A 19,907-nucleotide genomic window follows, 5' to 3' on the forward strand; every position below is an offset into this window, starting at 1 on the left:
AGTCGTCATGAACGTCATCACTCGGAGAAGGACAACATCCCACTTCCTGGTCTTTTTACCTTCCTCGTGCCACAGTTGACCAAAGAACCTTTGCCGGCCTTTGTGGGCCTGTCCAGGACGATGCCTTCGCGGTATTCCGATTCTTCGTCGATCCTCATGTGGTGAGGACTGTCCAGTGGGTTTAGCAGTCCTACAGGAAACCCAGAAAAACATTGATTGAAAAAAATAAAATAAAATAGTCAGGGTTTCATTAAGTATTACAGCGCGGCACATTTGCTAAGCATGTTTTTGTTTACAGTTGACAGCCACAGAAATGAAAAAATGTGTTACTTTAAAACTGTCTGTCTACTTTATTTAGTCTAACCACATCATTTTGTCTTATGGAAGTCTGCTACACACAATGCAAAACTCCATATGCCGGCTAACAAAACTAGCATCAATGTTGTGCTAATCATAAACCTTTAGACAATTCATATTTGAGCACAAGTGGTGGCAGCAAACAAAAACAGCAAAAGGCAATCACAGGTGTGCAAATGTAACATTATGACATACTTTAGTTAAACCCCACCCCCCCATAAAGCAAGAAGAAAATATGCAAAATCAATTTCAAATTGGTCCAAGTGAAATAATGTTGGTTGTATACTGAGACAACATGTGAGCGAAAACAACTTCAGAACATTTTGCATACCTGCGTACTGCAAGTCTTGATGCTTTGGGAAGAACATCTTGCGCAGGTACCTTGCACAGATGGGAAATTCATGTTACTCATAACGATACGCAAATAGGAGCCCTTGCGTGGCGTGTCACACTCACTGGGGACACTCCAGGTATTGCAGTATTCTGGCCAGCTGAATGCACGCTTGTCCCTTTTTCCCGATTCCTTTAAACTCGCCTTCCACACTCCTGTGGCACAAAAAAAACAAAAAACATTGATATCCATACAGTGATCGTTTATCAAATACATTCCACTAACTGATAAAAAGTTACAGCTATTCAGACATTCAACCTGAAATTTCACCCCAAAGGGCGAATATCCTTAAGTTTTTTTGTGAGCAGCGCACTTTCCCACCCCTGAGAAACTCACTTGACATCTTCGCCTTGCTCGTCAAACACGACAACCTCGTCCACGCAGAAGATGACGCAGGCGCGGGCAATCTGTCCCGCCAGGTAAGTGCGGAGTTCGGCCGACTGGGCGTTGTCCAGGACCGAGCCCGGCAGAGCCACGCTTACCGTGTACGCTCGACCTACCAGACACACACGCACACACACGCAAGTGTCACTCTCCATTTTAAACATTACAGATTGAAAATTGATTCACGTGGATGTAATTGAAGTGCAGATACTTAAAAACGATTAAAAAGACAATATTGTAGTGATTAGGAATCAGGAATGAATGAATGATTTTGAACAAAGTGACTGTGTTACAGTGCATAGTATACTATACATACACAGTTGACTGTTTTAAATTGTGGAGGGGAAAAAAAAGCCCGCCATGTTTCCTTTAAACACTCACCGGAATTCCAAGATACCCTGATTATTTTCAAGTACCTTTATTGCACTTGGTCTCCGCTTTTTCCCTCTCCGCAGCCACTTGCTGTTTCTGTTTTTCCATCTGTTTGATCAGCTTGGCCTCTTTCCTCTGCTTCTTGGCCTCCTTGACTGTTCATCATTGGCAGCGGGGAAAAAATGATAAAAATGCAGCAAAGATAATTATGTAAAACTGTCACACTGATTCCCAAACACTGTAGTTCTAGACTGTATAGTTTAGATCACTGTTTCTAAATGTTCAAATAATAGAAAACTAAATCCTATGCTCAGCAGAGCTCAGGGGTGTACCGTCATTTGTGTTAAGATTGCCTGTATTTTAATGTACCATGGTAGTAAGCAGGTTATGATGCTTTTTAATTCTATGTATCACAATCTTAACATTGTTTATTTGTGTTTGTTTTGTTTTTTTACTTTGCAAGTTGATAAAAAAAAAGTGTTTTCTATGTAAAGTAGTATATTGGTATTTTACTTTTTGACAATAAAAATGTATTTACACGTTTGCACTTAAGTTCATTGTCCAAACAAAGTCTTATTTCCACACAGGTATTATTACTTGAGTACAAAGTGCGAGTACTTTGCCACGAAAGGTGGCGCAGCGTACATCACTTAACAGAACCTTTTTGCCAGGGGGAAATTCCATTGTTGATCCGAAAAAACTAATTAAATACATAAAATAAAAATGTCACGAGTACCGTACACACTTTTTAGCACAGCATTTAGCATCAGGCTAACTGTTTACTCACGTTGCGCTTTCCTTTTCTTCCAGTCCACCCCTTCTTCTAGCTGAACACAAATGATAAAAACAAGTAAACATTAAAAAAAGGGAATGGGAACGGCGCTGACTTTTTTTTGAGTAAAACACTACGTTATTTATACCTGAGAGGAGAATGTTTTTTGTTTCTTCGGAGCGACGCCGGTAGACATGTTTCTCACACCGACACGTGAAGTTTTCTGCTTCCGGGTCTCCTTCTTCTTCTTCTACGTTTATTATTGTTTGAGTTCAGCCTCTACGCGTTGCCATGTCAACCTAACCTCATCCTCCATCATCATTATTTTCAAGCTCTAATTCGTTGGTCAGAGCGAGTTTGACAAGCAAAACAAATCTGTAGCAATCTGTACACAAATATATATATATATATATATTTTTTTTTTTAATCAGCTTCTTTGATGAGTACTTTGTGATGTATTTTATTTACATTTGGTTGTGTTTTTGTCATGCTAGATAAATCAGATGAAGTTGATTGCGAAACTCGTCCGATGTATGTGGCACAGTTACATGCTGTTACATTGCATTTTTGTTTAATGTTGATGGTTTCTATCATGAACACATGATAATGGTGGTATTAAGAGGTGGATTAAGTCAGGTGTGTCCCCAGTGAAACAAAAAAAGATTATTCATTAAATTGAAACAAAATATTTCATTAAAACACTGCTTTGATTTTAATGAGCTAAAAACCAAAGTTAATTGGACAACATTTCATTTGAATTCAAGTGACAAGGAAGCAATAATACTAGTTTCTTCACAGAGGATTAAAATTATTGCACAACAAAATCACAGAGCCTTAGTAATGATGGCATTTAAGGACACAAAAACTAAAGAAGTCTGTGTCTTGTATAGTAGCAGAAAAGGCCTGGAGAGTGAGGACGGATTGTATTAATGCACCACTCACAAAAAGTTGGTGATTTTGGGCTTTGTGGTGACATTTCAGGATGAACCTGATCTGATTGTATGTAAAGGTTGTTACATTTCAGGCTAAGCCAGACATTTCACCCCAGAGCCCAATATCACACACTTTTTTGTGAATATTCCCTAAATATGGAGAGAGGATGAATATGGCTCGTCTGCAATGCGTCAACTGAAATCTGGACGGACGGGTAGTAGAATGCGAGGTCATGCGTCACATGAAGGATTCCACTTTCGCAGGATGGCCTCTGCTGCATCCAAGGTGGAGTCCTCCTTTTATTTGTGCATAGAAAAGTCCGTTTGATTCCTGAATACAAAAGAATAAGACGAAGGAGCATCACAGGGAGTTTTACCTTGATGAAGCAGAATCGGATGTATTTGTCAAAGTCTTTGCGGTGCTCCGGACTGTAGAAGGCTGACACGGGTATTGTCGCCAAGCCCTGCGGACACGCCCCAAAGATAAAACATGTATTAAACCGCTTCACAGCAGATACCTCAAAAGTTGCAACATTTTGGACCGACAAATGACATCTCTAAAATCTCATCGGGCGTCAGGTTGTCACACCATCTCATCTACAATTTCAATTATTACACTCCACAATTACAAAAATCTGCATAATCATAATAAAAAAAAAAAAAGATAATACTAATTTCTTTGTTATTTACATTTATACATTTGCACCTTTTTTAAATATTAAAATAACTAATTTAATAATAAAAAAAAAAAACATCCAAAAGGAACTTGCATAATTATAGTGTTTCAAAGAATTGTATTTGTCTTAATATTTTTTATTTGCTTTTTACGTTTAAACATTTTCTTTTGTACCAAAAAATAAATGATTGTCCTACTGCACAGCGCACATGCTGCACTCCAACTTCAAGTTTTTGCCAACATATATAAATAAATATATATGACTATAAATATATATTATTATAAATTCTGTTTGGTCCAAAAGGAACTTACATAATTATAGTGTTTCTATTTTTCATTAATATTTTTAAATGCTTAAACACTTTCTTGCTTTGTACCAAAAAAATAAATAATCGTTTGAATAATCGTGATTTCAATTATTGCCAAAATAATCGTGATGATTATTTTTCCATAATCCAGCAGCCCTACGCATCACTGGTTTGCTCTTTCTTTTGTATTTTTAATACGTGTCATGCAATGTTTTAAAGCGGTGACAGTTTGAGCCCAGAAGAGATTATTTCAAATATTTTCTAAGGGCAAAATGCCATTAAATTAGTCTAATTCTGAGTTTACCTTTTCTTTAATGAGCCATTTGACAAATCGGAAGTCGTAGGATTCGTCGTTTGTGCTTGGGTCATTGAGATCCACCTCTGTGGAGAAAAGAAAGTCGAGGTCATGCCATGTCACATCACTTAAGCTTTTGCAACCAAAAATGACCTTTCCGGGTACTAAGAAGCGGCCCGCCACCTTGTGGCATATATGAGCATTTTTTTTTTCTTTGTTGGGGGAAGCGTCAACTGCTCACAGATTTAGGGTCTATTGAGGGTCTCTGTGAAAAGCAAAACGCCCCCTTGCGAAGCGCACTGCTCGCTCACCGACAGAGGAGATGTCAGTTATCATAAAGTAGCCTCCCTGCGGCATGACGGGCTTCAAGCCCACGCTTTCCAGACACGACGCCAGCTTCTCCCGCTTTCGGTGCAGCGCGGCCGGCAGCTGGCGGAAGTAGCTGTTTGGAGAGCCAAATAGTTCCAACTCCCGCTCGAACCCGCGAGCTACCGCTTCCTGAAAGTGGGGCCGGGGGGGGGGGGGGGGGGGGGGGGGGGGCGGACAAAATACGATGAAATAAAGCGGCGGATATTTCCTGTTGGTCCTGGTTGTGATTGCGGTCACCTGAGCGGCGGTGGCACAGTGGTACACGCTATTCTGATGGATGGTCTTCATGTGTTTGAGGATTGGGCCAGCGCCGATAGCCCAGCCCACCTGGACAAAAAGAAATATGCATGATAGCGCAAGTAAATAATGGCTGTTGTGGATTAAGGAATATGTCACCTTCCATCCCGTGGCACTGAAGGTCTTCCCCGCACTCCCCACCGTCACAGTCCGCTCCCACATGCCGGGCAGGCTGGCTGTCGGTAAAACCAACCACACCTGTGTTATTACCTCCCACAGGGAAAGGTTATCGTGGTAATAAGATGGGAAGCATTCCCAATAAAACTGCTGTGAAGAGAGACTTCTAGCTTGCTGTCTGTCTAATGGTTAGCCACACTGCTAACCATTAACTGTTATGCAGATGGAGAAATAAGTGTGTGTGTGTGTTTGGGGGGGGGGGGGGGGGGTGCCTCACAAAATGTGAAGTTACATGCGTTATTGTAGACTTTATTGAATTTTTTTTATTAATTTGTGCCTCAAAATTTCCAAAAATTCAACCTCACAAAATGTGAAATTGAGTGCATTGTTGTAGACTTTTTGTATTTGATTTTTTTATTGATTTGTATATCAAAAATTAAAAAATATGGAGTAATGCATTTTATTATAGAAATCACTGCATTATATTTGACTCACCCCTCCCCGCCCCCCAAAAAACATGCAAAGTGACTTGATTTATTATGAACTTTTTGTTAAACACCTAAAAAAACGAGGATGTACTCGTTTTATTAAGGACATTATTGTATTATTTATTTATATTTATTTTTACCCTTCCTTGCCCCAAAAAGATGTGGCGTTACTTTTTTTTTTTTGTTATTTTGAAGATGACATTTGCCACAATTAATTGAAATTCAATTACAATTTAAATTATTATAATCGTAAACAAAAATAAAAGATTATTAATGCTAATTTTGAGTTGTTTAAATTTATATTGTTGCACCTTTTTTATTTTAAAGCGACACATTTAGTAAATCAAAAGGAACTTGCATAATTTTTGTGTTTATTTGACTATATTTTACATGTTTAAACATTTCTTTGTTTTGTACCAAACAAATGATTGTCCTATTAATAAATGAATCATGATTAATATTTACTTCATATTCAAGCAGCCCTAAAAAAAAAAATCTAACATATTGAGATAGTTGTTTGAATATTTATCTAGTTAACTATTTTTATTTTATTATTTTAAACCGTGGAGATATTTCCCATCATTAATTTTTTCCCCTCTTTTTTTTCTTCTAATTTAAAAAAAATTGCAGTTTGGATAAAAGGAAGGGAAAAAAACAACTTAGAAAATGTGGCGATTATATATTTGCAATTTCCATCCAGTAAATTATAACGGACAAATAAATCTAGTCGTATAACTACTTGCGATTTCTTTGGCAGTATTTGCCCTCACCTATTTTCACATGCTTGGCTCCGTCGTAGGTGAGCCACTCGTACACCTCGTCACTGAAACACAGCACGTCGTGTTTGATACACAAGTCGGCGATCACTTGCAGCTCTTCCGTCTTGTACACCTGCAACGAAGTTCACGTCCCAAGACAAAGACGAGTCATGACTCGGCGGCGGCGGCGGCGGCGGCGGCGGCGGCGGCGGCGGCGGCGGCGGCGCTACCATCCAGCCAAACGTATCTAGCGTGACTTCAGTTCTGACCTTTCCCAGCGGGTTGTTGGGCGTGTTGATGACGATGGCTTTGGTGCGCGGGCTGAATTTACTGGCCAGCTCGTCGGCCGACAGGACCCAGTCGCCGCTTGACAGGACTTCGCCCCCGCCCTCCACTTTCTGCGAGGGTTAAGAGACGAGATCAAAAATGCAAATGTAGCCAAATCACATCAAGTTTACCTTAAATTGCAACCTAGGGTGAGAGCGAACCAGATTGGTAAATAGATTGTGTCTGTTTGCCATTTTTAATTGAAAAAAAGAAATAAATACAAAATAGTCAGGGTATAACCTTGTCTAATAGAAAAAAGAAAAGAAAAACATTTTCCCACATCATCGTTACACCCTCTTGGGGAATTTCAAGACAAGAGCAGGCAAAATTCCCTCGGACGGTCGGACCCTCCACATCCTGGTCACCACCTCTTCCAGCTCCTTTGCATAATTGCCCAATAAAGATGATTCTGATCTTGTGACATCAACAAGCCATTACAGAAAGGCACTTACTGGCCTCAGAGGGATGTACACCGCCTTCCCGCCCGCCATCTTCACCATGGGCTGGTAGCAATCAAAGAAAGGCTCCACGATGATCACCTGGAAAGGCCACATTACCCCCCTCACAATATCAATCATCAAAACGAGGACGAGCCTTCAGTTAAGAGCAAGCACCTCGTCTCCCTCGTCCACCAGTGCCTGGAAAGCGCAAAAGAGCGCCTGGTAAGCGCCCACCGTCACCAGGACGTCCTCCATGGGTTCGATCTGATGTCCCACGATGCCGCTGAAGAATTTGGCCAGACTATTAACGAGGCGCGGGTGGCCCTGATGGGGTGGAGAAACATTTGAAAGTGGATCGGGAGTGATTTTGAAAAACAGCCTCGGTGTACTCACGAAAGCGCGCGTGTACTGGTGCATGGCGGGACCGCCACGCAGTGCTTCACTGAAAGCATCCTGCATGTATTCCGGAGGGGCAAAGTCCGGGAAACCCTGGCCGAGGTTGACGGGTTTGTAGTCGGCCGCCATTTGGGTAAACTCCACCCTGTTGAATGGGAAAAACTGCTTTGATATCCTAATTAGTCGGCTAGCCGAGTAGCCCCACTATATTGGACATTTTTAAGCCATTGTTTTTAATGTGTTTTATGTACACAAGTCTAAATTTTGCGTTGTAGTACCACTTTGCGCCATAACATGACCGGGCAGCACTGAGCTATACTGGAAGAGATGCGGCGTTGTTAAATGAAGCATAAAGACGGGATTATCTCCAGTTATTGTAGTTCCCACAGACAATTATGCCTTGAGTATTGTTGTTTGCTGTTTGTATGTGTTGCTGCTCTGTGCGTGTTAAAGCAGCAGTCGTTTCCAGGTTTATGATTACCAGGACATTTTGTATAATTGTTAGCATTAAGATGATGAATTTAGATTTAGGCGAAATATGGTTTGGCCGAACAATTTCGTGTTCAAATATACATGTGAGTGACAAACAACTTGAAGCAAGAACAATTGCCTCTTATTTGAATCTTTAAAGAATACTTTAAAAGCGTGTCGTTTTGGAAGGTGCAAAAGTACATAACTGGTGCTAAAGTCCAACCATGTCTTTTGAATGTATAAACAACACGTGACCTTGTGGGCAATTTCGTTGTTGTATATTTTGTACAACTAACTACAAGTTACTTTTGCAGCAAACCTCCCAATGGAATCAAAAACAAGAGCCCACAGACAACCTACTCTATTTTAAATAAAATTATAATAGTCTTAAGTTATTGTTGATGAATCGCATGCACCTCATGTTTCTTACCATACGTTTTTGTCAACTCCTTCGGTCCTGCTCGAGTGAAATCTTCGCGACATGATTGTCTAGTAGAAGGGGGGGGAAAAAAACATGCAAAATTAAAAGTAAAAGGTCGCAAGCGATTGTTTATAACATGCAGCGGTCCGTCGCATACCTTTGGCAACTTTGTAAGAGTAGCGGTGCGCCGACTTGCAGTCACAAGATTACCGATTAGTATTCCCATAGGTTAGAGAATCATTGCGAAGAAGAACCAAGTGGTGATTTAGAAATAAAGTCTAGGGAAAAAGTGCTGCACTGTATACCCGAAACCAAAGAAGCTGTGGGGGGGATGCAAGAACGCTCAAATCCGTGCTTTGATGATCACTTCCGGGATGGGAGGGGCGCTTTGTTACGGGGAGTAGATACACTAAACAAAAATATTCTACCACCACCTGTGTATTAAAAATAATAATAAATGTACTACACTTAAAAAGTATATCTATTTCTTGTATTTCGACTGATCCTTACTCCGATTAGTGAGTGGGGCGGAGCAAGCGGCCGGAGATGGGCGGAGCAAAACACTGACGTTACATAATTTGTGTATTTTATATTTTAAAATATATGTATATGTTATATAAATGTTGTATTTTCACCATTATACACATTTTAATTTTAATTTAAAATTAAATATGTATTGTACTCCTTTACAGATCGGCAGTTTGTGGCATGATAGCCGAGCGATGCTAGCAAATGCCAACATTTCTTAAAAACAAAACAAAGATATCACTCATCTTTATTTTTGTTATCGTAAAGATTTTTTTATGTTTTCTGAATTAAAACTAAAAAAGGGACACACGCATAGCCTACTCAATGTAGCAAACACTTAAACACGCACACACCCAGGGACACAAAAACACACTAGTGCGCGCACACTCAAAAACAAACACACGAGGCACAAAGAGACACACACAGAAACATACACACACTATAGACTCACGTACACAAAAACAGATACACACTGAAATATATTCAAAACACAAACACATACAAAAAAACACACATACTCAAAATATGACACTTAAACACAGGCAGAAAACATCCACACAAAATCCCAAACTGACAAAAAACAGACACACAAAATACACACACTAACTTTGTGTATCATATTGTTTATAGTATGAAATCAGTTATCATTTGTGTCCCATTTGCTTAAATGAAAAAATGGAAAGCACCACGGCTGCTCACGACTACAAGTTGGCTTTCTCCAAGTCCTCGACCAGAACTCTGCCCTTCTTCCTGGCCTTGCGCTTCTTCTTCTCCACCTTGGCGGTCTTCCTCTTCTGGATGTTCTTGCGCCGCTTGTCCTGCCTCTTTTGCATCTTCTCCACGACCACCTGGCTGCGCTCGTCCCACTGCTTCTTGCGCCTGTTGCGCTTCTTCTCCTTGTTGGCCAGGGCGGTGCGCAGCATGCCCTCGTCGTCCTTGATCTTGATGCCCTCTGCCCTGTACAGCGCATTGGTCCACTTCATCCGGGCCTCCACCTCTTGGGCCTTGGCCTCGTCCGTCTCCCGCAGCTTGTCCAGTTTGTCCTTGCGCGCCTCCACCCGGCTCAGCAGCTGCTTGTAGTTGCATCCCGACAGCGGCGTGATTTGGCCTTTGACGTGCTGCTTCTTGGCCTTCTTCTTCAGGCCCTTGTCCATGAACTCCTCCTCCACCGTCTCCACCGTGTTGAAGATCACGGCGCTCTCCTGTCGCTTGCCCGCGCCCGCCGGGGCCACTTCCTGCGTGTGCGTTTCTTCCTGCTTAACCTCGGCCTGCTTGCTTTGGGCTTTGGCCTCGGCCAGCCTCTTCAAGTGGAACTCCTTCTTCTTTTGCTTCTTGCGCTCGCGCTCCAGTTTCCGCTTTGCCCGCTTGGCCTGGACCGCTTCCGATAGAGGCTTAGGGGCTCCCTGGCAAAAATGAAAACGATGCGTGCTTCATGTTGATGATTTCGTTAAAGAATAGATCAGTTCAGTCCACGTTTCCATATGTGTCATGAAAGATTAATTGTTGAAGTGATAAAGCCACTTTGAGTGAAGACAACAAAAGACAAATTCTGAGCTCAAGAAATTAATTATTTCATTTAGAAAAAAACACTCTCCGTCTTCATACCTGTACTTTAGCTTCTTCAATCTTCTCATGCAGCCTCTTCCGAAGAACATCAAAGGTGGAGAAGGTGGCCTTAACATTTACTCCTTGAAAGGAAGGAAGAAGGCTATATATAAGTACGTTTTAAGTTGAAATGTTTTACAACGGGTGGGAGAGGTAAAACTACAAGGTTGGAATCTTATCTAAGCTTCGTGAAAAGACAAAAGATTTAAAAAAATATATATATATATAAATATTTTGCACTGAAGGGCTTTACAAATAAACTAACAGCAATGCAATTAAGATGTAAAAAAAAAAAAACAACTTAAAAAGTAAATTGTGTACCTTTATCTACCGTTCGTGTTGTATTCACTCTCAGGCGTCCGTTGTGTGCTGATGCTGGACGAGGCTTGTTTGGAGGTGTCGCTTTATGTTTCTCATCTTTGAATGACTTCTTTTTGCACTTTTTCTTCTTCTGTGGTGGACCATCATCTTTCTTGCCGTTAAAATGAACTAAAAGGGGGGGAAAAAACAATATGGAGCAATCTTCCACGTGCCAGTGGGTGGACTGATTTAAATATGAATACCAACATTGGTACTGAAATTACTAGACAGATATCTGTGCAATTAAGTGACTAACAAGATCTCAAGTGGTTTATCCTACTCAGATGAATATTTCACTTTGAGTTTTTTCCCCCCTAGAATAATCATTTGTAAATTAAATGAAATCTTCTCTGCTGGCCTAAACACTACCAGAAGTAGGAACATTTATAACTGCATTTCAAAACATATACTTTTATACTCTTTCTTGAGTAAAGGAGTTGCATAAGTACTTATACATTCACCAGAGTACTTTTATTTACTTATTTATTAGTATATCTACTTAAGCACAGTAAGTCTATTTTGCGACCTCGGGAACTAATCAATGAAATGGATAGATGGATGTAAATGTCATAATGAAACAAGATGTGATCCAATAGAAAGGAGTGCATTTAGTTGCTTTTTGACACAGTCGGGGATGTATTCATATAACTATGTTTGAAGAAGAAAAAATACACGCATGCACAATAAACATTAACAAAAGTTACCGAATGGCCTCTTCTTTGGTTCCTGCTCCCGTTGATTTAACACTTTACTAGTCAGTTTCTGGAGGTACGAGTCCCTTGCTGCGAGATTCATGTCGAAAATGGACGCTTTTTATTTTAGTTGTTTATTTAAATGGTTTCTGAAGCCATGCTATTCAATACGCAACGAATCCGACCACACATGTGGACGGGGGGAAGAATGAAGGTGACGGACCCGGAAGCAGTTCTCCCAATAAAATACCGGAAGTAGTTGCCGCAAAATAGCTCCCCGTTGCGCGTCCTAGCATTAGCATTAGCAAGCTGTCACTTACATAGCTACCCTGGTAGTAAAGGTTGTTTGGGTATGTTTTCGCTAAACACGCTGGTGGTGTCTTACAGCAAAGTGTTGACGACTTTAAAACACGTAAGTTTTCTTCAAGAGACGTAAAATAAACTATAGGGTTTTTGTTTCTTCCTCAAATGTGTGCTAAATTAATGTAATTGCAGACAAATGTAGTTCACGTCAAGAGGACTCTTTACCTGCGTAGAACGCCTCTCTTCATACGAACAAATGGTAATTATAATGTCTTTAAAATATACTATGCGTTATAGATTTTTTTTAAAAATTGTAACTTATTTTATTGTTTCTCTGATGTTACGATGCTATTTACCCCCCACTAAACAAAAACAGGATGCTAGATGAGCAAATATGTAATTTAGCATATCAAATAAATACATTAAATCGTAGCCTAATGGGATAATTGAGCCATTTCCAGGAGCAAAGAGTTAATATTTTGTCCAGAATGAACTTGGTAACTTCATTATTTTTCACGTACAATTAAATGCCTTTAAATACAATACCTTTCCACTTGCTGTCGACTGAACATGACATCACCTGTGCTGAGGAAGTAGGTAACGGCCAATCATGGCTCAGTTTGCTGACCAAACCCAGAAAACTGGTGAGCCATGATTGGCTGTTACCTACTTCCTCAGCACAGGTGACGTCATCTTCTGTCGCCCTTCATATTAACTTTCCAGGCAGGTGGACGGGACAGCGGCAATCGTCCAGTTCTGTGGCGGCGACCGGAGAAGACACTTTTCTTAAATGGTTCCTGCTGCTCATCCCGGCTACTACATTTGGCCTCGGAACCTGGCAGGTATGCACTGTTCCCTCACATTTTTCTCCACATTTTGGGAATATTTGATTGTGTTTGGATGAAATAAATAACAATCAGTTTAAAAAAAAATACATACTGGAAAAAGTAAATAAAAGATTCTATAGTGTAAAACATTTTAAAATAAATCATTAAAAGTAAGGTTTAATTTGCAAAAGTAAAAGGACATAATATAAACATGTTTTAAAGAACAATTTATTTTAAAAAAATAGTTTAATTAGTCAAACACATCATATGTATAAAACAAAACGTTCACAATATTTTGCAATTTTTAATGACAATTCACTAATTAATTGTTTACATTCAACTTAAGAAAAATACTAAAATATGAATATTGAATGAATACTAGTAAATTCCAAAATCTTTCTGACTGTAGTAAATATAAATTAAGCAAATAAAACAATAGCAAAAAATAACAATACCATTTCATTTAAATTATTATTTCCATTTCATTTAAATCATTTTATGGATATTTTCAGTTAGGGGTGTACTCATCTTTGTTGTCAGTGGATGAGCCATTAATGGCAGATATTATCTTTAGAGTATAGCAAAGTGTATTCAATTTCTTCAGTGTTGTCCCATGAAAAAATATTTTCAAAATTGTGATGGGTGAGTGTAAGCATGTGTGAGACACAGTCTATATCTACACCATATAGAAATATTTTTTCAATTGATTTAGTCCTTCTAAAAATATAGTCATCGAAACAATTTTTGTTTTTTTTATCTTTATCATTTTTATTTACATCAAGATGAAGCGTCGGCAGTGGAAATTACAACTGATCGACGAGCTGACCAGACTCACCACGGCCGACCCCATACCACTTCCAATCGAGTAAGTGCGCCACCTGCGGACAGTTGCGAGTAATAGGGCGTGTTGACCGGTCCAAACGTATGCCCTCCGCAGCCCCCTGGAGCTAACAGGCCTGGAGTACAGGCGGGTGCGAGTGCGCGGCCGCTTCGATCACGACAAGGAGCTGTACGTCCTGCCACGTTCGCTTGTCGACCCTGAGAAGGAGGCCAGGGAGGCGGGGCGGTTGTCGTCCAGCGGCGAGACGGGCGCAAACGTGGTCACGCCGTTTCACTGCACGGACCTCGGGTAATACAAATGCAAGTTGGATTTTTTTTATTTTTTATGATTAAAGTATTTTTACTTATTTTTTGTTTTAAAAAAATTAATAAAAATCATACCTTTTTTTTGTTTTCAATTTTTTTATGTAATGTAAAAATATTACAATTAAAATAATTTCATTTCATATTTTGTAATAAAAAGTATAAATCATCAATTGTAAAGTAATTAAAATACTTAATTTAACTTAACTAAACGACTTGAATATTTTCATTTCGTTTAAAAGGTAAAAAATAAAACTATTTAAAAATTGTAATGCATGCAAGTTTAACAAAAATTGACAAAAGTGTTAAAAAATAATTCATGATTTTTTTATTTTTTTATTATCAAAATTAAAAACAAAACGTAATTTTTTTCATTATACAACTTTAGTATATAATGAAATTATATATACATGTAATCACTCTTTGGCTAATTTTTTTCTGGTAGAAAAAAATGACATTATTTCAGGAAGGTGGCAATATGTAGCGTAAAACAATTCATTAAAAAGATATTTTGAATTGTACTCATTTCCTTATACAGTATTTGTCAAGTATGCCAAAATGCTAATGATGACGTGTCCTCAGTATCACCATCCTGGTGAACCGAGGCTACGTCCCCAAGCAGAGGATTAGACCAGACAGCAGGATGAAGGGCCAGGTGAGCGCCATGCAACCTTTTTATATTTTTTTTAACCCTTGAACTTTTATCTGAGCGAGGTGCGTGCATGTTTGCAGGTGGAGGGTGAGGTGGAGGTGGTCGGGGTGGTCCGGCTGACAGAGCCCCGCAAACCCTTCGTGCCCAACAACGACCCCGACAGAAACCATTGGCACTTCCGTGACCTGGAAGCCATGTCGGATGTGACGGGAGCGCAACCGATCTTCATTGATGCCGACTATGGTAACGTTGCGTGTCACGTGACCAGTGGTGGGAAGTACTCAAGTGCAAATACATTACTTAAAGTAGCTTTTTCATGGACAATGAACCCCTGCATATTCAGTTAAGACGTTTAAAAATTCAGATTTGTAAAAACTCTTACTGCCAAGCAAATGTGTTTCGTAGCAGCGCTTGAGTCTATCTGTACTTCTATGTAAGCACAGATTGCAAGTACTTTTTCCCCCCCATCTCTGGACTTAAGACTTTTTTCCCGTCATTACAAATTCCATAAAAGGAGAAATGTGTTTCAGCCAGCACCATCCCAGGCGGGCCAGTCGGCGGGCAGACGAGGGTGACGCTGAGGAATGAACACATGCAGTACATCATCACCTGGTCGGTAATGTTTTGTGACGTATGTGCTTTTTATTCATTTACTTTAACAAATGTATATCGTTTGTGTTTTTGTCTTCCAAGGTATGGCCTGTGTGCAACCACCGCCTACATGTGGTACGCAAAGTTCATCAAGAAGATTAAAATGTAAAATGTTATCAGCTGGATTTGTCTTGTGTAAACTTTTTACTCAAGAGCAACCTCATGGCACACACAAATGCCACAAAAGGTATCAAAAGGGTCTAATTTTTCCATTTGCTGTCAATACACACGCAATATTAACCGGCTTGAATAATTTTGCTGCCCGCCCATTCAAAATGTTTCTTTGGGGTGGGGGATGTTTCGTTTCTGACCCATTTGGACACAAGTGGGTTATCAAATACTTGAATTTGTGAAAGCACTTTAAAGGCCGTCGCTACAATTAGCTGGAGCAGCTTTTTTTGTGGTTATTGCAGCTTAAAAGGCCAAAAATACGTGACAAAATTTAAGTTCTTGTGAGAATATTTAGTCGTCACCTTACAGTAAAATAAAATTACATGTAGTGTGTCGACGAGCAGCTTGAGGAAAAGCCAGTCTTATTTCACTGAACTCTGTTCATTTTTGTCAGTGTTCCATTCAATGAACGTGGTTTATGTGAATGCCCGCTCAGTAACCATGGAACGTTAAGCTGCAGTCTCGCTTTTCTTAGCTGCGTTGATGGAATACCCCGCCAGGTCTTTTTCACAGAATTTTATGATGTATATACAGTGATTGACTCAATTTCAACCAATCACTCAAAACTCAATGCTCCATTAAAACGAAACAATCAGTCCCACGTTCGAACATACAATTTTATTATTCCAAACAATTTAACCAAGCTTGGTTGCCAACTCCTTGGCCTTTGCCTTCTCCAGTTTGGCGATGCGAGCGGTGGACTTGGGGCCCATGATGTTGCCTCCCCAGTGACGACGGATCTGCAAAAAAAAGTCAAGAAAACGACAACGTTTAGGCTGCGCTCTGCTTTTGCTTATGGTTAATGAGCAAATGATTCTGAACGCAGTCGCTTGCAAATCAGAATCATTCACTCATTTCCCTTCTCACTATTGGCCAATTATGTATGACACTATTAAATGGACAGAGTGATTAACACAAGTTTTAGTCTCACCTCCTCGTATCTGTCGTTGTAGTTGGTCTTGATGGCTTCTACGAGCTTGGCGAGGGCACCTTTGTCCTCACTGGAAAACAAGGCACAAAGGGTCACACACAAAGGTCACGTTAACTTTCCTAACTTGGAAAACTGCACATGAACGAAACGCGACGTCGGTATTTTCTCACGGGTTAGTCTGCGTGAAGGCCACCGAGGTGCACGTCTTCCTGTACACCAGCTTGCCCAGGCGAGCCTTGCCCTTCACGATGCAGTAAGGGACGCCCATCTTGCGGCACAGGGCGGGCAGGAAGACCACCAACTAAAGAGCAGGGGTGAGAAAAGGCCAGGTTAGCGTTTCACCCCCACGTGACTCCCGCTCGTACCGGGGGTGGCTCTCTCGGCTCAGGGTTAAAAAGCTCGTATGTTTTTATCGACACGGGACGATTCAGGTGAAGAAATTCTGACATCATTGCCGAGAGAGCATCCGGCGAGGCAAACCACCGGACGCTTACCTCAATGGGGTCCACGTCATGGGCGATGACCACCAGCTGGGCCTTCTTGCTTTCCACGAGAGACGTGACTGTGTTGACGCCTGGAGGAGAGCAACAATGTCACGCGACCAAAAAAAAAAAAGTAACAGAATGTTTTGAAAGGGACGCTTTTGGCCGGTGCTCAGGGTTAAAAAGCTCATAAAACATCAGGAGTTTCAGGTGAAGAAATTCAAGTCATCATTGCATTCAGGCCATTTTTGCTGTTGGACATTTGAGGCCGGGTTCACATAACACGGGTCAATACGAAGCCGTCTTGTCACACGGAAAGAAATATCCCACAATGCATTGCGACAATACGGATGGCCTTAAGCAGCCGTTTGTATTCATGAAGCAAAACGCACTACGCTTAGAACTCCGCCCAGTGTTCGTGATTGTAGAAGCAGGGATATGTTGTCTTACATGCCACTCTGTGTTAAGAGTTGTCTGTGTGTGTGTGGGCGGAGCTCTGTGTGTGTGGGTGTGTCACAGGTAGAGAGATTGCTTAATCAATGCCACCTGTGTTCCTCAAAATGTTTGGAGGAGGAAGGGCGCTGTTATTTTCTGTTGACCGCTAGATTTTACCACCATATTGTCCCATTCTGCATTTGGACATTAGAAAGTACATTATTGAAAGAGTCAAATAAACTCCTACAAACTGCAGTGAAGGCCTCAAGTTTCCTTCTTGGAATCAGCGTGTCGGACGGAGGAGCCCCTGTCTTCCCATGTCAGTGACTACATTTGGTTTGGATAGTCACAAACATGATGTTATGTGATCGTCTCTCATTTCTTGAAAGTGAGATATTGACAACTGCCAAGAAATACTTCCAAATGTTTTGATAGGTTTAATTTTGTCTCAAGTGGGTAGGGTGAAATGACAAAATAAAATAAAAATAGGGTCACTATATAGCAGATGTTGTGGTCTGTGATAAACGACAGTTAATTTTGACTCAATCGCTTTAGCGCCCTACAAGATTCACGCCGCGCGATTGATTTAAATGTTTTTCCCGAATATGCATAAAAAAAAATTATATATATATATTTCCGTACCCGTGTACATGTGAACAAGGCCTCAAATTAGGGTTGTACTTTTCATGGCTTACCTGCACGCAGGACGGGGGGTCTCTTTGTGGGGACATCTCCTTTGCCGGCCGTCTTCTGCTTGGCACGAGCCAGCAGCCTCTTCTTCTTGTCCTGCTTGGTCTCGGGCCTGTACTTATGTGCCAGCTTGAACAGCTGCGTGGCTGCACGTGAGGGGCGCACAAAATGTACAAATGTGACGTAAACCCTCGAACCAATACGAAACCCGGCCGACGACATGGCCCGGGGACGCATCAGCGATCTTGGTGGAAAATATCATCACGCCTTGATAAGATAGCAAACGTTTAATTCACATCATCTGCGAGGAAGGTTAAGCGGTAGGGAGGGTTGCTCGTGCTCGTACCCGTCTGTCTGTCCAGGGCCTGGGTGAACTGGTTGATGGCGGGGGGCACCTTCAGGCGCTTGTAGAGGATGGCGCGCTGCCTCTGCAGGCGGATGTAGCGAGGCCATTTCACAAAGCGCGTCAAGTCACGCTTGGGCTGAATATCCTGACCTGCATGCGGACACAGAAAACCGGTTTAAGTCGGATCGCAAAGTCACGGGGAAATATATACGTTCATAGAAAAGTGTTAATCAATATCCTGGATATCCACAACTTCAGGTCCATGGACTAGTATGCTCCCTGTTCACTGACTGATAGTTACTGGATATGAAGAATATTGAATAAACGTTTTCCTTGCATGTGCGCATCAGCGATCTTGGTGGGAAGATTGTCTTCAGTGGTGGTAAGATAGCAAATATTCGTTTACATCATCTGCGCGGCATTTCATCATCTGCCAAAGAGTCGTCGGCCTTCTCACCGATGCCGAAGTTCTTTGGCCTCTTCTCGAAGAGGGGGTTGACCACTTTCTTGATCTCCGGTTTCTTGGCCACCGCAGGGGCGGGGGCCACCTTCTTCCCCTTTGCCTTCTTTCCCTTGGGCTGTCACACAGAAATAAACACTTTGTATTGACAGGGAATTGATTAAATTTTGTTTGGAAACACACACACCGTAGATTTAAGCATGTTGTGATTAACATTTTTTTTTTTTTTAAAAACATGTAAACGTGCACATAACGAAGCCTCTGGCAAACCTATTTAAAGATGGCAATTTTAACAAACTACGACAATTCAAGACTTGTGGAAAGTAACTAGTTCGTGAGTGGCTAGTGCCTGCACAGGCCGTGTCAAGACTACCCATAAACGTCGTTAAGAATAAGCCAATGTTGTACCTAATAGTAATTAAACATTAAATATGACTGCAATTGTGATAGCCTTTAATATGTCTTAATTGACCAAGGAGAACCTACATTCAGTAACCCGACAGACGACTTGACAAGTTTGCAAGCAGGCCTCGTCGTACTAATAATACGCGGGCCTCCAACACCGCTTCGTCGCAAGCTAAGCAAAGTTGAAACAAAACAAAACGTGCCAGTGGAAAAAAGTAACGAGGAGAACAAAATCCACACATAAGTTCCGCATTTTCAACGCGTGTTAGCCTTAGCAATGAAGCTAGCGGCCACAGGGCTACTAGCACCGGTAACCACCGAAGATGCTCTCGATTCTTACACAAGTACAAACAAAAAGCGGCAACAAATAATGACGTGCAACTGTAAAACAATTACCGCGTGATGTTTTGCCAAACTTTACGGCATAAAACGTTAGGATAAGACAAGGATGCGGACAGATACAACATCGACAATATATGCTGAGGAAAAAACACTATGTACCCACCATGTCGGTTCAGGCAGAAAGGAGGAGCAAGGACTGCTGGGAAACGGAAATAGCGCGAGGCTTCGCTGCCGGGCAACTTGGCCTCCACAGGCCGATCTGAAATCAGTTTATACAACTGCTTCCGATTCATTCTCGGAAACAAAAACGTTT

At 41.1% G+C, this 19,907-nt stretch overlaps 5 protein-coding genes and 4 non-coding genes across 9 annotated transcripts in view; 1 reads left to right on the plus strand and 8 right to left on the minus strand.

The window, feature by feature from the left end:
- The window catches only part of spout1 (SPOUT domain containing methyltransferase 1), a 5,405-nt gene extending 2,821 nt beyond the window's left edge, over positions 1-2,584 (minus strand). Inside the window, exons 1-7 of the mRNA XM_086095938.1 lie at positions 2,425-2,584; positions 2,292-2,331; positions 1,549-1,659; positions 1,085-1,244; positions 814-903; positions 689-738; positions 60-190 (exon numbers count right to left, since the gene is read on the minus strand). Coding sequence (XP_085952064.1) covers positions 60-190; positions 689-738; positions 814-903; positions 1,085-1,244; positions 1,549-1,659; positions 2,292-2,331; positions 2,425-2,472 — 630 coding nt within the window. The 5' untranslated portion in view covers positions 2,473-2,584. The remainder of the gene's footprint in view (positions 1-59; positions 191-688; positions 739-813; positions 904-1,084; positions 1,245-1,548; positions 1,660-2,291; positions 2,332-2,424) is intronic.
- Positions 2,585-2,825: 241 nt separating this feature from the next.
- On the minus strand, positions 2,826-8,948 carry kyat1 (kynurenine aminotransferase 1). Its single transcript, XM_086095937.1, has 13 exons — positions 8,729-8,948; positions 8,581-8,639; positions 7,677-7,824; positions 7,458-7,607; positions 7,296-7,382; positions 6,786-6,914; positions 6,529-6,649; positions 5,253-5,329; positions 5,094-5,183; positions 4,799-4,985; positions 4,497-4,573; positions 3,586-3,672; positions 2,826-3,505 (listed from the first exon to the last, which is right to left on the minus strand). The coding sequence occupies exons 1-13, from the start codon at positions 8,795-8,797 to the stop codon at positions 3,440-3,442; spliced, it is 1,347 nt and encodes a 448-aa protein (XP_085952063.1). The 5' UTR covers positions 8,798-8,948; the 3' UTR covers positions 2,826-3,439.
- Positions 8,949-9,706: 758 nt separating this feature from the next.
- On the minus strand, positions 9,707-11,984 carry surf6 (surfeit 6). The gene is made up of 4 exons (XM_086096981.1): positions 11,769-11,984; positions 11,026-11,193; positions 10,705-10,787; positions 9,707-10,502 (listed from the first exon to the last, which is right to left on the minus strand). Exons 1-4 carry the CDS (start codon positions 11,857-11,859, stop codon positions 9,801-9,803), a joined length of 1,044 nt encoding a protein of 347 aa, XP_085953107.1. The 5' UTR covers positions 11,860-11,984; the 3' UTR covers positions 9,707-9,800.
- Positions 11,985-12,020: 36 nt separating this feature from the next.
- On the plus strand, positions 12,021-15,457 carry surf1 (SURF1 cytochrome c oxidase assembly factor). Its single transcript, XM_086096773.1, has 9 exons — positions 12,021-12,168; positions 12,252-12,318; positions 12,783-12,901; positions 13,669-13,751; positions 13,824-14,015; positions 14,612-14,684; positions 14,762-14,924; positions 15,212-15,293; positions 15,375-15,457. The coding sequence occupies exons 1-9, from the start codon at positions 12,109-12,111 to the stop codon at positions 15,439-15,441; spliced, it is 906 nt and encodes a 301-aa protein (XP_085952899.1). The 5' UTR covers positions 12,021-12,108; the 3' UTR covers positions 15,442-15,457.
- A 649-nt stretch (positions 15,458-16,106) lies between these two features.
- Positions 16,107-19,798, minus strand: rpl7a (ribosomal protein L7a). The gene is made up of 8 exons (XM_086096774.1): positions 19,758-19,798; positions 18,845-18,965; positions 18,388-18,537; positions 18,047-18,187; positions 16,929-17,008; positions 16,605-16,735; positions 16,435-16,504; positions 16,107-16,243 (listed from the first exon to the last, which is right to left on the minus strand). The coding sequence occupies exons 1-8, from the start codon at positions 19,758-19,760 to the stop codon at positions 16,139-16,141; spliced, it is 801 nt and encodes a 266-aa protein (XP_085952900.1). The 5' UTR covers positions 19,761-19,798; the 3' UTR covers positions 16,107-16,138.
- Positions 16,814-16,891, minus strand: LOC147161461 (small nucleolar RNA SNORD36). The gene has a single exon (XR_015097330.1). It is a non-coding gene; the product is annotated as a small nucleolar RNA SNORD36 (small nucleolar RNA).
- On the minus strand, positions 17,084-17,153 carry LOC147161462 (small nucleolar RNA SNORD36). Its single transcript, XR_015097337.1, has one exon. It is a non-coding gene; the product is annotated as a small nucleolar RNA SNORD36 (small nucleolar RNA).
- On the minus strand, positions 18,274-18,347 carry LOC147161463 (small nucleolar RNA SNORD24). The gene has a single exon (XR_015097332.1). It is a non-coding gene; the product is annotated as a small nucleolar RNA SNORD24 (small nucleolar RNA).
- Positions 18,730-18,803, minus strand: LOC147161464 (small nucleolar RNA SNORD24). Its single transcript, XR_015097331.1, has one exon. It is a non-coding gene; the product is annotated as a small nucleolar RNA SNORD24 (small nucleolar RNA).
- Positions 19,799-19,907: the final 109 nt, after the last annotated feature.

This window comes from Leptonotus elevatus, chromosome 15 (assembly GCF_054856555.1).
Source record: "Leptonotus elevatus isolate MCC_2025b chromosome 15, RoL_Lele_1.0, whole genome shotgun sequence".
NCBI classification, from domain to species: Eukaryota; Metazoa; Chordata; class Actinopteri; order Syngnathiformes; family Syngnathidae; genus Leptonotus; species Leptonotus elevatus.